Genomic DNA, 17,882 nt, shown 5'->3' on the forward strand with positions numbered 1-17,882 from the left:
AGGGGGCTGGGAAGATTCAAGACTGTAATCGTGAAAAAGCAGAAAGTAGTAAACCACTTTGTACCACAATTCCTTGGGCAGTTCCACAAGAGTGTGGTGCTGGAGAGTCGAGAGGAACTCAGGGAGCATCTTTGTCATCCCAGGAGGGCAAGCAAAAGGGTGCAAAGAAAGCAGAGTGTGTTTGCTCTCATTGAAAGAACTACACGTTTTGTTGAAGAAACATTGGGGGAACAAGCTAGGAGAAGGGAGTCATTCTCCTAGCCCCACGATGATCTCGTAGAACTGTGCTTTTGTAACGAAAAGCTAGGAACTGTTACTTTGAGGAGACTTGGCGTCCTTTGCATCCAGGAGAAGGGAGTCATTCTCCTGGGTCACGATCGGAGCCAGAACGGATTTATTGTCGTGACAGTGATAGCGTAGGAGCTTTTGACTGGGACAGTGCCTTTTGATATATGATATGGAAACCCCATTAGAGTGAAGGACAGCTAGGTTTACCTTTATTTTTTCTGAAATAAGTCTATAGCATCCACTACAGCACCACTTGGTCAGTCTCGTCATTCTTTGTCCTCACTATATATATATATATATATATATATATATATATATATATATATATATATATATATATATATATATATATATATATATATATATATATATATATATATTCTCTCTCTCTCTCTCCCCCTCTCCCTCTCCCTCTCCCTCTCCCCCTCCCCCTCCCTCTCCCTCCCCCTCCCCCTCCCTCTCCCTCTCCCTCTCTCTCTCCCTCTCTCTCCCTCTCCAACAGAGGAAAATGGTAAGCAACTGAACAAGTGATCTTTATGAAAATGAGTGCCTAGAGGTGCAAGATTCACCATAGGCTTGTTGCAGATATCAAAAACATGGAGACTGTTTTCACGGTGAGAGAGCTACATGGAAGATGATATTTGGCATGCATCACATTAGTGTTAGAAAGCGGTTTTGACCCTCTACCCAAAGATGCTCATCACATGGAGTGCTGTTTGGAATTTTGTAAAAAGGGAGTATGTAATATAGGGAAATACTGCACATGTCATTTGTAGAGTCAGAAAATAATAAAAACACAGCTATGAATCTTGCTGCAACACCCCATTACGTCAATATCAAAAGTAAAAGCAGGACTCAGCTGTTTTGGGGAATAGAAAACTTGCATCTTGACATTTATTATAAGATGACCCCATTGGTTCAATGTACCCCCCAGCCCAGCATGCTACCATGCCCCCTATGGTTCAAGGACCGTTTTATTTTAAGGGTTGTTACAAAGATGAGTTTACATATTACTTGACCAGAAATGTCCACACAACGAAGTGAAGGGGGGGTTCCACACAAAGGGTGCTGGAGGGTGGGGGGAGTTTAAATATGGCTTGGCCATTGTGCTTTAATTATGGATATACTAGTTGAACAGCCCGTGTACATGGGCCAAAGTGCAGGTTTTCATTGACACAGTAGGACCAATATGTCCTAAGCCTACAGCTCCCTCTAGCGGTAACAACAGGCAAAGAAATGCAAATCGGCATTGTCTCTATATATCCTAAGGCAAAAGCTCCATCTAGCGGTGACAACAGGTGAAGCTACTGCATTTGACAAACATACATATGGCCTTTTATTATATTGTTAGATATATATATTTTTACATATTTTTACCAACTACACATTTTGTGTCCAACTGTGCGTTCTATAAAAAAAAAACCTGAAAAACCTGCTCTTGTGCAAAGTGCTGTCTCATTGATCAACATTTATTGAGGTCAGAAATAGTCTGTCTGTGTGGCTTTATAGGGACGGTTAGTACTTTTGTAGTCTCTCCCACAAGTTGTTATTTTGAACATTTTTCTAATGTTATACAGTATCCGACATTGGCCTATCTTAAATTACATGACCCTTACATAGTAATTGATGGAAGATTTAACATTCATTCTTATTGCAGGTGTATATTGCAGTTTGTAGTCGTTACTGCCTCAATGGCCACCTGCTTCTAATTAGAATCTATGTACTGACTGCAGGCAATTACTATGTCCTTGAGTTTCTCATCTGTGATGACCACTGGCTGGACTGCTGAAAGGACTAGGTGGTATACGATGCCCAGGCATGCTCATTCCACGGCTCTTGTGTATTTTTGAAAAGGTGCTCTCTGGGTATATAATATTTCCAAGTTCTGTTATATCTTCTGGCAGAGTTTCGTGTTCCAGAATCTGGATCAGAGCGAGGTAAGCAGGAAAGGTAAACATCTGAATATTCCAAATCAATGAGTTCTCTACATCCACATTAGTCTAAATCAAGAAAGATGGAGTAAGACTTCAATGGAGTAGGAGTAGAGGCCATTGTCTCTCCTGGGCATTAGAGGACTTTCCCTGGGTTCATCAGATTTTTGGGATCCAGCGTGGATTTGATCCTTCTCATGGTCTCCATGCCAACCTCGCCAATTTCTTCCTCTAGTAACTTCCGCTTCCCTATTCCAATACCGTGTTCACCTGTGCATGTGCCATTCAGGGCAAGGGCACGCCTGTAAAGAGAATGCAAAAATTTTAATTAAGAACCAAATCAGAAATGAGAAAAGCAAAAAATGCATGGTGGAACAATATACCAGATTATTCTTTGATAAAGTGGAACCCTGAAGGGGTTTTGCCACATGATATGTTTTGGAGAAGAGTGCACAAAGTTAGAAGTATTCATGTTAAGTCAGCGGATTATTTGAAGTGCGAAATGGATTGTCTGTGTGGGTTAGGTGTGATACAAATGATCAATACATTTCACTGGCTTTCCCCCGTATGGCTGATGCACAAGATGGCTGGAGGGATCTACACGTGTTTCGAGTTAGGTATGTCAATGCCAGTATTTGCATAGAATGCAACCCCCATGGCAACAATGCAGAGATTCTGACACCTTTGGGTCTTTCTAAATACTCAACCCTTTGAATTGAACACCACGTATTCATTCATTCAGTTTCATTCATTTGTATAGCGTCTTTCACCATAATTAGGATCCCACTGCGCTGTTGGTTGAATGACTCCGGTGGGACCGGAGTCCACAGATTTGGGAGAATTGGACAGTGCTATTATGCATGTGTGCACTTTTCGCCCATTATAGTTATGTCTGGGTGGCCAAGAGCCTGATAGTCACCCAAGTATAACTGGAGTGCGTTTGGGCGCAGCAGCGGCATAGTATGAACTAAAGGGGGAGGATTGTGTTTAGGTCATAGAGAGTTATGTGGGAAGCTACAGTTCGAATTTTTGTTGTTCAAAGTAGCTTCATTCTTATGGCAGAGTTGTTGTGCAATAGTGTTTGTGTTATATGTGAGTGCAGAGTGTGTGGAGTGAGCCTGTGCCATCCGCTAAATTGCAAAGGTCTGGTGTGTGAGGGGAGAAATGGGTTAGCTGTCCAAAAAAAATGTCTACATCCTGGGTTCCATCTATTTACAAGGAGCAGTGCTACGTTTCTCAGACGATTTAAGTGTTAGATGAATGCAATCCATTGATATCCAGCCCTAGGCTAGGCATTTGCCGCCGTTGGTTGTTCATTTATGATGTGCTACAATGCCATGTGCATAGCTTCAAGGTGCTAAACAGATAACCATAAACCAAAATACATATACATACAGAGTACAATTAATACCACATTGATTGCAGCTTAAATTCTAACCAGCATCCCACCATCTAGAATTTAAAACACAAAACATGTTTAGGTAACTCATGAAAAAGGAAAAACCTAAGTTTAAAAACCAAATACTAATCTGGGTCATGTTTTGCAATGATTTGCCCATAGGCGAACTGTATTGCACTTTCAAATTAGGATCACTCTGCGAACAAACAATTGTCGATGATTATGGATATGTTACAAGTTCCATCAGAAAAGCGGAGGCCAGAGCATGGACATCTTCCAAACAAGACACACTTTAAATTCAATGAGAAGTGCAGGTAAAAAAAACCAAGGCCTTTCCTAGCTTGTAAGCAACGGTGGGCAACTCGTCTGCTCTATTCGGAACTGCCTGTAATCTGTGCTGCAATTCTTTGGATGCTTTAAGATGAATAGCAGAATGATAGGGCAGTGGGGAAAAAGCAATAGCTGCATGAAACTTTTCCTGTCGTCCAAGCACAACAAAGGGCACATTTTATACAAATTAAAGAATAAAAGGAAAGAGATGAAAATGAGTAGACTTTACCACTGCCGGGACCTGGCTGCCAAATCATAAAATCACTGTTGAAAATAACCCCTAAATTCTGAATGGACTTAGCAGGAAGAGGCGCGCCACAACCGTCACCGGAATGGGTCCAGCTGTAGCAATTGGGCGGTGGCCACTTTTGTATCTCCTGTGGTAGTGGATCGTATTTGTGAATGTTGCGACCGGTCAAAAACATTAGGTTTTGAAACACAGCATAAGATGGCTTTCCAACAAAAGACTTTAGAGCTCGAACCTCAGTATATTCCATTGACACCAAATAACCCAATTTCTGTTACGCAACACATTTGAAAAGATCCAACTAATGGTATACACAAAATATGGGGCGGATTCAAACATTAATTACAAAACCTATAATTACACAGCCCAAGTCTCAATTAAATGAGGGCATTAGGTGGGTAAGCAGTACGACACATGGCTGGCAGCAGTGACCTTTTTATCAAACTTCACAAATCATTGTACTTTCCTGGAACACCAGAGGATTTCATTCGTTTATTAAACATCTTGTGGGCCAACAAATAATGAAAGGTGCAAACGTATTATCCTGCAGGAAACTTGGATTACCGGTCAATTAGATGTGGGTGGAAATGCTCTGGTCACACGTAAAGCTATCAACGGTAAAGAAGGCCAAGCTAGAGGTGGCTTCTGCCTCAGAGCTAGAAAAGATACCCAGATGGCAAATATAACCAAGCGCATCTGGACAGAAACTATGTATGCGCAATTTGGCCCGATTTCCCAAGATTTAAATGTAAGGCTCTGGCAGTGGTTTTGTATGATCCCCCTCCCCCTAGCAACCCACCCCCCCCCCGATGACTTTGCACCCATACTCTGATGACGGGCTAAAGAACACCATTCATCATTGGCAAGAAAGAGAGCCACTGGGGCTATAATTATTGCCAGAGATTCTAGTGCATAATTATTGCCAGAGATTCTAGTGCATAATAATTGCCAAAGATTCTAGTGCACACTATGTGACGGCCTAGATTCTGTGTGACGGCCGATGGTAATGATACCATCTTAAACTCTGGTGATTTCCTGGATGAAAAGAAAGGCCCTGGCAATACAACTCTGATGAGATTATTGAATAAAGGGTAAAGCTTGGACTGTTTTTGAAACATGATTTATTACCACTGATTCCTAATACATCGCTGCTAAATTGTAAAACCTGGCGCAGTGGTAGTTGTACTTAGTGTTTGGATTGCATGTTTGCTAAAAACCGAATACGCTCTCATATATTGACATGTAGGGCCCCCGATTCTTACTTTGACCTCGGGGAGAAATGTAGATCGGGGAGGACCGGCATATTTGATGACTTGTGACCTACAGGGTAACTGCCTGAGAGAGACTACGGCAGCTGTGAACAAGTTGAACATTGTGTTGACCCAGTTAGTGAATAGAGAGCCCCTAACATCTATGGATGGTAAAACAACTATGAATACCATCCCAAAGAAAATCACTGCATCACTCACTCAAAGAAAATATCAATTACAACAAAAAGTCAGCATGTTTCCTGCTATATTTGATATTGAGATTTATAAGATAAAAACGTAACATCATAAGATGATACGAAATATCAAATCAATGCAAGATCTTAGCTGCACAGAGAACACCAGATTGAGTTTCCAAAGAACTTATTATCATCAATCGTTGAGCGCGCATAAAACAGATAAGTCATCTGCAATTTGGAAAATATATAGTCTTATTAGAGCCAGTGACTCGAATATGTTTTGGCATATCTATTGTACACAACTTATGGGTTACACAGCGAGAGAAAACAACTATGGAAAATTGGTGTGCACATATTGGTACTCTGTACTGGGAAGAGAAAGGGACAGTAAGGAGCAGTTGCTTACCTGTAACTGTTGTTCTCCAGCAGAAGTCTGGCATGGATTCACATGCTCATGAATATTCCCCGCCGTCAGGCTGGGAATCCTTGATAAAAGAAAAAATCAGTTTCAGTTTCATTTCTGAACTGTCTTTCTCCTAACATCCAATCAATGAGCTCTGGGTTATACTGCCCCCAGCCAATGACTGCCCTCTACCTAAGCCCTTCCTCTGGCAGCCATCTTCAGATTTGGTAGCACGTAAAGTGGCAGTAGGACCAAGAGAAGAGCCGCAGAGGGGTAGGAGGGAGGGTTCGCATATGAATCCATGCCAGGACCATGCTGGCGAAAAACAGTTACAGGTAAGTAACTTGTTCCTTCTCCAACATGGGGTCTGGCATGGATTCACATGCTCAGAATACAAAGCAGTGCACACATGCACAACCACGGGAGGTTGCAAGGCTCAACATAAGCATCTCTTACTGCCTCACCAGGCTCACCAACCGGTGACAGTAGGTGATACAGCCGGAGAGCCACCTGGAAATGGAAGCCTTGGACAGGGCTTTCCCATGGTTCACAGGATCAAAGTTCACAAAAAGTTGAGGGGTTTTCCGGTTATTCTTTGTGCAGGCCACATACAACTTCAGCACTCTAGCCACATCCAGCGAGTGCAAAGTCCTTTCAGCCGGCAACAAAGGCATCGGCAAAAATACAGGTAACATCAAGGGCTCGTTCAGGTGAACTTCCGACGGAACCTTGGGCATGAAGGAGGGACGCGTCCGCAGCAGCACCCTTGTCTCGTGAAAAGTCAAGTAAGGCCGCTTGCATGACGGCCTGGATTTCACTTACTCGTCATGGCCACGAGAAAAGCTGTCTTCCACGACAGAAACTTAAGCGGAACAGAATGCATAGGTTTAAATGGGGCCCCCATGAGCCTGGTCAGCACCACATTAAGTTCCAACGCCGGGGCCTTCACTGGCAGAAACAAGCGGAACAGTCCTTTGATAAACTCCTTCACCAGATGGTGCGACGACAAGGAAGAACCTCCCAGAGATCTGGTGTAGCGGGAGATGGCCGCCAGATGTACCTTAATGGAGACATGGGCCAGTCCCGATTTGGCCAATGACAGCAAACATGGAAGTAGTTGAAGAACCGTGACCCGCAAGGGGTTAATCTTCTCAGACCGGCACCAAATCGCTTCCATTTCTGTCCATAGCATTTCAGAGCGGGCGATGCTCTAGCCTTGGCGAAAACTTCCTTGCAGTCTGCCGGGAGATCGCAGCCACTGAATTCTAGCGCTGCAAGAGCCAGGTCTTCAGGTTCAGATAACCTGGATCGTGGTGAAGAATGGCGCCTCCTTGCCTGGCGAGAAGATCCGCGACCAATGGCAGCTTGACTGGTGGGGACGCTGACATGCTGAGAAGTTCCGGATATCAGGTCTGCCTCGCCCACGCAGCAAGGATCATCTGGCACCGTCTGAGCTGACGGATGACTCGAAGTAACAACGGCAATGGAGGGAACGCATACAGAAAGAGGCCTTCCCACGGGAATGAGAATGCGCCCCCCCCATGCTCCCCATGCTCCCTTGCTGGGGAAACCTGCTGGCAAACCTCCGGCACTTGGTGTTAGTCGCCATCACAAACAAGTCAATCTGGGGATTGCCCCATTCGAGGAAAAGGTTCTCCACTAGGTCCTGCCGAAGTTCCCACTCATGGCAAGAGTGAAGCTCCCTGCTCAGGGAGTTGGCGACTGTGTTCTTTACTGCCAGATGAAACGGAATGGGGAACATCCCCTAGGCGATGGCCCAGTGATAAGTCCTGCGCCGCCTTTGAGGGACAGCAGGAATGATTTGAGGGCCCAAAACACCACCCCTCGCTCCAGAATGTTGATGTGCAAAGTCTTCTCCTCTGGCAACCACATGCCTTTGGCGTGAAGACTTCTGGTGTGGGCTCCCCATCCTTCCAGGGAAGCATCTGTTGGGGACTGGAAATCCAAGCCTCCGGTCAGGTGAGAGCGCACACTCCACCACCTTATCACCCGACGTAATCCCCCGTCAAGTGCCATCCTGTTTTGGAAGCTACACCTGAATCCAACGGGCGTCGAGGAAATCCTGCAGTGGGCGCATCCGTAACATGCAGAGTCGAATGAGGTAAATTCATAACGACATCATGCCGAGTAGAGACTTGATGGCCCTCACTGGGGCGATCTTCAGAGCTACCAGCCATTGCACCTTGCCCAGGATGGGCGCTACCCTTTCCTCCGACGGTGACGCCAGGCATGACACCGTGTTGAGCTGGGATCCCAGGAACAGCGCGTCCTGCGGTGGAGTCAAGCAGGACTTTGCATAATTCACTGAGAACCCCCGATCCATCATTAGGCGGACTGTCTTCCCCGTGTGGTCGACGGTGATATCTCTTGAACTGGCCCGGATGAGCAAGTCGTCCAAGTACGGGTAGACGTGGATCCCTTGTAGTCGTAGATGAGCTGCTACCAGAGCTAGGCACTTGGTGAAGACTCTGGGTGCCTACTTCAGCCGGAAGGGAAGAGCCTTGAATTGGTAATGCTTCCCCTGAACGACAAAGCGCAGAAACATGTGGTGTCCTTTGTGAATGGGGATGTGGAAGTACGCATCCTCCAGATCCAACGACGACAGAAAGTCTCCCTCCTCTAGTTGTCCGAGCACGTGTTGAAGAGTGAGCATTCAGAATTTCTGGGACTTTATGTATTTGTTTAGTCGTCGCAAATAGAGAATGGGCCTCTAGCCCCCGGTCTTCTTTTGCACGAGGAAGTACTTGAATAAACTCAGGAGCCCCGCAGCCACTTTGGAACTAGCTCTATCGCCCCTTTATTTAGCATGGGCCGAACTTCCAGTAGCAGCTGAGGGATGTGGTTTCCTGCCAAGCCACCAGTGGTATTTGGGGACACCTTCGTTGGAACTCTAGAGTGTGTCCGTGGGCGAGAGCATCCAGCACCCAACGATCGGTGGAGATGGTCTTCCACGCGCTGATGAAATTCACCAGCCGGCCTTCCACTGGGTTGCACGGGGGGGGGTTGTCGTCCTTGCCGGTTCATTCCTGCTTAGAGGTCGACAGGCCACCCTCGGGTCCTTGGCGATGACGGCATCTTCCTCCAAAGGCCTTGGAGCGGCCCCTGTTGGATTCTTGGGTCGAAGAGCAGGAGGGCTGGCGGTAAGAAGAGGAGCCCCTGCCGTAACCCTTTAAAGATCGGGGAGACTTGCCTTCAGAGGCCTGAAAAGACGGGCGTCGCTGCTGTAGCGTGCCTAGGGCATGTGCCGTCTCCGTGTCCGCCTTGATAGCTTGCAGGGACTCATCCACGGCCTTCCCAAAAAGATTGTCTTCAACAAAGGGCATGTCCAAAACCCTTGTCTGGACTTCCTGACGAAAGTGGGGGCCTTGAGCCAGAGACGGTGGCAAAAGGCAAATGCAATTGCCCGCTGGCGGAAACTCGCGTCCGCGATGTCCGTGTCCACTGTGATGGCGTGGTCCGACGCCACCTCGCCCTCTTGTAGAATCGCCAACGCATCTGACCTCGTATCGTCAGGAAGTCCAGCAGAGGTGTGAGCTTGACCCACAGCTCGGGGAGGACTGGCAGATTTGTAGCGTAGCGCACTACGATAGCAAGGGCGTTGGGGGCCTTGATGGTCGTCGCTGCAGAGTAGATAACTCGCCTTCCAATCGCATCCAGTTTGAGCCACTCCTCCCTCCGTTTACACTGATCCTTCAATGTGCGTTTTGAGAGTTCACGGCAAAAAGCACAATCCTACTCCTTAGGCGTTGGGTACAGGCAGTACAAGCACTAGGAATGCTTATCGTCCATGTAAACATTCCACAAACCGCAGTTGGAGCAAAGCTTGGGAAGGGGAATGCTTCTTCTCGTCCGACATGATCCACACAGTGTAGGCCTGAAGAATCTTCTGGAAGCTCCCACAAAGAAACTCAATGAAATCTGCCCTTGAGGGGTGCTGAAGAATCCGAAAAACGGGTGCCTGTTAATTGGAAGGATGATCGATAGAGCACAAGGCTCGATTGACCGAAATATAGAGTATAACTCTATCAAAAAGCGAAAAACGCAGTAAACGCTCGAGAGCTAAGCACGAAGACTCCCAACACTTGAACGTGAGGTAAAAATCTGAAGATGGCTGCCAGACGAGGGGCTTAGGTAGAGGGCAGTCATTGGCTGGGGGCATTATGACCCACAGTTCAGTGATTGGTTGTTATGAGAAAGACAGTTCAAAAATTAAACTGATTTTTTCTTTCACCGAGGATTCCCAGCCTGACGAAAGGGAATATTCATGAGCATGTGAATCCATGCCAGACCTAATGCTGGAGAATCATATTGTATGTTGGGATAAAGTCATAAATAACATTGTATTTGAGGAAGAGGACACAAGACAAATAATCATAGGCCTTAAGCCCTCGAGAGCGCCTGGCCAGATAATCTTGTTTTATTGTTTTAGCCAGATAATCACCAGTGAACACATTCCAGTTAGCTGCAGGCATTCAATCCTGATTCCTATTCATAAAGAGGTACCTTTTCAGAAGAAAAAAAAAAAGGTACTAGACTCTAGTAGAAAAATATTTGCTACCCTATTGCTAAAACAATTATGCAAGAGGACAGAGGCAAATAGATTGCGTAATCCCCAGCAGACTGGATTTAGGGAAAGGTGTAGTACAATGTATAACATGTGGGCCCCAACAGCTGCTGTTGGCAGAAGCAAGCCGTGAGGAAAATAATTGTTTGTATACCTGCTTCATTGACTACAAATGTGCGTTTGTGTCATTGAAAGGGGCCCTTAGAGGTCCCTCGCGATATGGAAACAAGGCAATAACCATACACGAAAGGATGCGCCAGACAAGAGGTTAAAATTCCCAATGCTAGGGTTTATTGCAAGCAAAATAGTCCCAATTTGGCAACTATGGTCTCACGCCCCGCAATGTGTATTCTCTTGACCTCGAGGGATGCAAAAGAGCGAATTACGTACATCAGTTACATATATACAAAATGCATATCATACAATCAGCTATGACATGTTTAACACCCCCCTTTTATTGAGTTTCTTTGAACTCGGGATGATGGACATTTCCGACGAGTATGACAATTATGACACTTTCGATGTCTATTCTAGTAACAATGTGCAAATTAGAAAGTGCGGAGGCATCTTCTAGTTGTTGAACAGAACACAGTGCTTCTGTTCTTGGAAGTAAGCTGCACACGGGGGAAGAGTCACATTCCAAGCTTTGCTATCTATGAGGTGCTATTCGTGTCCTGGGAGCCGACACGCTCTAAAAGGTTTTGTGAAGGGGGGCCGTAAGAAAAGCATAATTGAAGCCTTTATTCTAACATAATGTACCACAGTACGAGACTGGCTGGCAGCTGTGAAATGATTAAATGCCCTGCAGCTCTCCCTCAAGGCTACAGAGAGGGAGCGTGGGCATTCCTTTCTGGGCAGCTCACAAGGAGTTTCAACAAACTCCTCAGTCCCGCGGCCTTGCCCTTTCATATTCAGACAACAATGTTAACAGTTGAGCAGAGTAAGCAGAATTCGCATGAATTGCAAGCTGCAAAGCAGTTTAGACAGAAAGCAATGAGCAATGGTTAACAAGCAAAATGGCGATTCTTGCTACGTTTAAAATGGCCGCTTGTTGGTCAAGCATAGCAGTCTGTATTTCTATAATTCTGTGCATAAGACGGTTGGCCTTCGGCCATCAAGATACGTCTATCATTCAAATGAAGGGTATTCACTTTTCCAGATTGACATCATCAGGTTCCGTATGTGGGATAAACTAGCGAGGTGGGGGAATCGATAAATCTCTGTTGTACTTCCTTTAGGCCTTGTACTTAAATACAAGTGTGTCTGTTAGGGACTCACAGGACGGAACACAAACTGAATATATCAACACAAACATTGGCCTGATGCAAGGCTGTGTACTTGCCCCTGCCCTTTACAATCTATTTGTGGCAGAATTAAGCAGTAGCTCAAGGGCAATGCGCTCGTCTTGAAAGTAAGATGACGCAGCAACACAGGTTTGATCCCTGGGTCCGCGCTTGGAAACCTCTGGGTATTAAGAGCGTTATAAATAAACAATTATATTTATATATTGGAAAAGTGTAACAACTACCCTCCTAAATTAGCAGCAGTGCCCCTGGGGTGCCTCTGCTATGCAGATGATGCCATATTAATTGGTCAAACCACAGTGGGACTACAAAATCAATTGATAGCTTAAATGCATATGAGAAAGAAAACGGGTTGAGGATTAATAGAGACAAGACAAAGATCATGACCATAGAAACACAAACATCGCCCTACCAATGGCAGTTGGAAGGGGTTAGATTGGAGGAGGTAAAATCTTACGTCTATCTGGGGAGAATAATTTGTACCCACTCAGTAATGTCTTACTATAAAGAGTCCACATATGGAAGAGTTATGGAAAAATGTGGCAATTCTGTGGAGCCATGCGTGACGTATACATAAAGAGTATGATTCTCTGCATAATGTTTGCTTTGGAAACTTTGCCATCAAAGCATATTGCATGTCTGGCGGTACTGGAGGGAAAGCTAATCCGTTCAATCTTGGGACTGACAAATTCAGCCCCTGTTGAAGCAGTCAGATTGGAATTAAGTTCTATCATCACGTATTGGAAAATTGCATGTTGTAAATTGTATATCAATCTTCGTAATCCAGAGGAACACACTGAATTTTTAATAACTCTTATGGCTGCTCATGTGAAATTGCTGGAAAATAGATTTTGTGGTATTCGTGTGAATCGGGTATACAATGAATCACGCGCTGTGTACGAGCGTGATATAAATAAAATATCACATCCTATCATAGCTCAGACATCGACACTGTATTTAGAGGAACTGGGTCTTATTATCCCAACTGTGAATGAGCTGGGTGTTATTGGGAAAAAGCTCAAGAATAAAGTTATTGTATGGGACAAAACATTGACATCCTAAGTAAGAAAAAACGGTATATTTCTCAAGACAAGCCCATTTCTCAAGTGTTCCCATGAACTATTTAACCAAATTATGTTCTTCGAGCCTGCATCACTTCCTTATATAGTTATACTTAAATATACTGCCTACTTTGGAATACACGGGTGCATGGCATGACATTGAACAAAAGAACTGCTTATGCCGACTTTGTACCCAGTAACAAGAAACAAGATGACATGTTTTGACTGGTTGCCCAGAATTGAGAGAAAGTTATTATACGGGCTAAGGTGAGATCTGCAGTACGACAAATACTACAACTTCAGACCAGTTTTGGTCTAGTATATATTCTACAGATTGGATTGTTGTGACAGCAGCAGCCCTTTATATTTGGAACATTGCACAAAAGAGAACAATAATAATGGCATCTAGCAAACAAGGGTAACATGAATTGTAATAGACGAACAAGTTACTCTCTTACCTGGTAACGTTCTTTCGATGGGATGGTCCGACAACATATTCCATATCTATGACAGGTAATCACCACAGCTGTGCTGCTTCGGAACATTTTCTGCATCTGCGTCCTGCGTCTATGACATCGATACGCCGTCGTCAAGGGCCTCCGTCGAGCCGACGTCACCGGATGTTATAAGTAGGACGCACGATGCCTGTGACCTCAGTTGTAGCTTTTTCCCCAGAAAGTGTGGCACCAATCTTCTGCCAGTATGACCACAGAAAGCCTTGCGGAAACGTAAGCTGCGATCGCATAAGAAATTCTGTAGCGGGGTAGGTAGGGAGGGAGCGATATGGAATACGTCGTCGGACCACCCCATTGAAAGAACGTTACCAGGTAAGAGAGTAACTTGTTCTTCGAGGGGATTGGGTCCTCCGACGTATTCCATATCTATGACAGACTCCCAAAGCAGTACCATGGAGGAGGGAAAATAATTTAGAATATAGAAATTTAGAATGCCCAATCAAAATGCAGAGTAAAGGACTGCCTTGCCAAAGGCCAGACCCTGCCCATGGATAGAATCTAGAGAGTAGCGTCTTACAAAAGTATGGACCGAAGCCCAAGTGGCTGCTTCACAGATGTTACGAATAGGAACACCCCTCTACAGGGCAGTAGAAGCAGCCATACCCTTAGTAGAATGGGCCGGTAATCCTACCGGAGGGTCCTTACCCGCCAAGCGGTAACATTCAGAAATTACCAAGATAATTCATCAAGACAAAGTCTGCTTAGTAACAGCTTGTCCCAAATGCCTCCAGAGTAACCTATAAAGAGCTGATCGTCCAGTCTGACCCAGGACATGCGTGAAATGTAGAAACTTAAAGCTCTCCTAGGATCCAACCTATGGAGCCTCTCCTCTTCCTTACCAGTATGCGGAGGAGGATAAAATGCCGGAAGAATGACCTTCTGGCTTAAATGAAATTCCGATACCACTTTCGGAAGAAAGGAAGGACGAACTCTAAGGACAATGTCCTTATGAAACACTGTGAAGGGTGGCTTAACAAAAAGTGCCTGCAACTCACTCACTCTGCGAGCGGAAGTAACCACAACTAAAAATACAGTTTTAAGGGTCAACAGTCTCAAAGGAAAAGAATGTAAAGGCTCAAATGGAGCACCCATTAGGAATTTTAGAACAAGCTTCAAATCCCAACTGGGCACCTGGAAAGATGATGGTGGAAACACATTACTGAGCCCTTTCAGAAACTGAGAAATTAAAGGAATTTTGAAATAAGAACACTCCTCAGACGAGCCCTTAAATATGGACAGCACCGCCAGGTAACCTTTAATGGTACCCACTTGCAGGCCCTTGTGGGCTAAAGAAAGCAAAAAGGACAGAACCACAGGAATGTCACATTAAAAAGGATCCACATTCTTAACCCTGCACCAGTCGCAGAACTTTCTCCAACGGCAACGGTACAGGCACTTTGTTGCAGGCCGTCTGGCCGAAAGCAACACATCCATCACATCTTCAGGGAGGTCCCAATCCTTATACCTCGACCTTTCAGAAGACAAGCGTGAAGGTTGAGGGACCTGGCCTCTGGATGGAGAACCTGACCCCCCCCCTCCCGGTACCACGTTCTCCGGGCCCATGCCGGAGCAATCAGGATCATCCGGGAACCGAACCTCCGTAACCTCCGCAGCACTTGCGGGATGACGGGGAATGCAGGAAACACGTACAGCAGTGGGAAGGACCACTCCACCACAAACGCGTCCCCTAAGGTTCCTCTTGGAGGAAATTGCTGTGAGCAGAACCTTTCACACTTCCGGTTGACACTGGAGGCGAAGAGATCCACTTGTGGTGTCCCCCAAAGGGCGAAGATCTCCAGGAGAATCTCCTGAGCCAGCTCCCACTTGTGAGAGATCACGCTCTGCCTGCTCAGAACGTCCGCCGTCTCGTTTTCGTCTCCGGCCAGATGAACTGCCGAGATCGAAATTTCCTGCTGGATGGCCCAGAACCAGAGCTGCATCGCCTTCCTGCACAGAGGAAGTGACCCTGCCCCCCCCTTTTTGTTGAGGTAGTTGAGGCCACTGTGTTGTCCGTCAGAATCAGGACATTCTTCCCTCGCACAGTCGGCAGAAAAGCCTTCAGGGAAAGCCTGACGGCCCTCAGCTCCAAAAGATTCATATGGAGTCTGGACTCCGACGGAGACCAACGACCGCTGACTGTCAACTCGTTGGCATGAGCTCCCCATCCCGTGAGGGATGCGTCCGTCACGATCGTCACCTCCGGCCAGGGTAGCCAAAACAGAGCCCCCCCTCATCAGATTGCCTTTGACGGCCCACCACAGAAGGTCCCGGGCGACCGCGGGCGGCACCTGAACGGGGTCTGACATCCTGCCGGAGGACTGTGACCACTGCATCTTGAGAGCCCATTGCAGAGATCTCATCCGCAACCTGGCATCTGGCACCAGAAGAATGCAGGATGCCATGAGGACGAGAACCTCCAGAACTCAAACGCTGGGAGACTCTGGGCATGTTGAAACTTGTGCACCATCTGCTGAATGTGATGAGCCCTCACCTGGGGAGGAAAACACTGCCCCAGGGACGTGTCGAGCACTGCTCCGATGTATTGGAGTCGCTGAGTTGGCATCAAGTGGGGGGACTTAAAGTTGAGGGAGAAGCCCAGCTTGTGAAGGGAGTGGCAGGTGACTGACAAATGATCCAGGACTTGCTCGGGAGAGCGCGCCCTGATCAACCAATCGTCCAGGTAGGGGTAGACGTGAATCCCCCCTTTCCTGAGATACGCTGTGACCACCACCATAAGCTTGGTGAAAACCCTCAGGGCGGAGGTCAATCCGAACGGCAGGACCCGAAACTGAAAATGCGAGTCACCAACCGCAAACCTCAGGTACTTCTTGTGCTTGGGATGGATCGGCACATGCAAGTAAGCGTCCTTGAGGTCGAGAGACACCAACCAGTCCTGAAGTTGAAGGGCCTGGAGGACTTGAGAGAGAGTAACCATTTCAAACTTGTCTTTCCTGATGAGCTTGTTCAAACCACGCAAGTCAATGATGGGTCTCAATCCTCCGTCTTTCTTCGAAATCTCCGCTACAGGCACCAGTTCTACCTCTCCGCTACAGGCACCAGTTCGATGGCGCCTTTCTCCAGCAGGGCTTTGATTTCCTACACAAGGAGCGGATCCGGACTCAACAAAGAGAGATTCCCTGGTGGATTGTCGTGAGTCCTCTGCCGGAAAGGAAGACAGTAGCCGTGGGCTATGATCTCCAGAACCCACACATCTGAAGTAATGGCACGCCATTCTACAAGATGCTGCGCCAGCCTTCCCCCAACCGGCGAACCATGGAACATGGCCTCATGACTGAGCTGAAGCGGCTGCGGCATTGCCTGAGTGTAACGAGGCAACTGCGCGAGCGGCCTTGGCACCTCAAGTACCTTTTTTTCCACCTCTGGTACTCCTATGGTGGCCCCTTTGACTGCCAGCTCCTCTCGATCTACCAAAGAATAGTAGTATCGAAAGGATCCTCTCCTCCATTGCTGTCCCCTAGGACGAAAAGGCGGAGGTTGGCGAACTGCAGCGCTCAACGATTTTGCTGCAGCTTTGGAGGTCTGCAACCTCTCAAGGCTCTCGTCAGCCTTGCTGCCAAAAAGATGTTCACCATCAAAGGGCATGTTGAGAAGCCGGGCTTGCACATCAGGAGCAAACCCTGACTTCTGCACCACGCAAATCTGCGCATTACGGTGCTCACCACCATGGACCGGCTGACACAATCTTCCATGTCCAGACCCGATCGAATGGATTCACACATGGCATCCTTGCCATCCTGAACAAGAGCAAGAAAGCCATCCCGTTCCTCCCCTTCGGGAATACGTTCAGCCGCCAAAGAGACACAATTCCACAGAGTATGAGTGAAACGTGCTAAGGCACACACAGAGTTGGCTGCCTGTAAAGCCATACCCCCTGAAGAAAACACTTTCTTTGCCCAGCCATCAAAACGTTTGTCATCCCTATCAGGAGGGATGGTAGGATACGACGCCTGTTTTGCCGGGGCTGTAGCCGCCTGCACCATCAAACTCTCCGGAGTGGGGTGCTTAGTCCAGCTACTGGCTGGACTGTATTTTTTCGGCAAAGACTTGCTCACTGCCGGCAGACTCTCCGGAGCAGTCTAAGCCGCTGCCACCCTTCTCTGCAAGGCCATATGGAATGGCAGTACCGGGTCAGTTAGGGGACCTTGATCTCCGGGGGCACCTCCGACAAAGCCTCCTCAAAAGGCGTCGAGAGCGTCGACAGAATCGGCGTCGACGCCGAGCGTGGCGCCGAAGGCATCGACACAGGCCTCGAGGATGGAGCCCAGAGCGTGTCCTTCGACAGCCTGGGCGCCGATGGCGTCAATGGCTTCCTCGGAGACAGAGCCTCGAGAGAGTCCTTCTACAGCCTCGT

At 46.9% G+C, this 17,882-nt stretch overlaps 1 protein-coding gene across 1 annotated transcript in view; it reads right to left on the minus strand.

Moving 5' to 3' along the window:
• Positions 1–746: 746 nt before the first annotated feature.
• Positions 747–17,882, minus strand: part of LDHD (lactate dehydrogenase D) — a 320,897-nt gene continuing 303,761 nt past the window's right edge. The window contains exon 11 of the mRNA XM_069604235.1: positions 747–2,521. Coding sequence (XP_069460336.1) covers positions 2,356–2,521 — 166 coding nt within the window. The 3' untranslated portion in view covers positions 747–2,355. The remainder of the gene's footprint in view (positions 2,522–17,882) is intronic.

Source organism: Ambystoma mexicanum, chromosome 1p (assembly GCF_040938575.1).
Source record: "Ambystoma mexicanum isolate Mex_15411 chromosome 1p, UKY_AmexF1_1, whole genome shotgun sequence".
NCBI lineage: Eukaryota > Metazoa > Chordata > Amphibia > Caudata > Ambystomatidae > Ambystoma > Ambystoma mexicanum.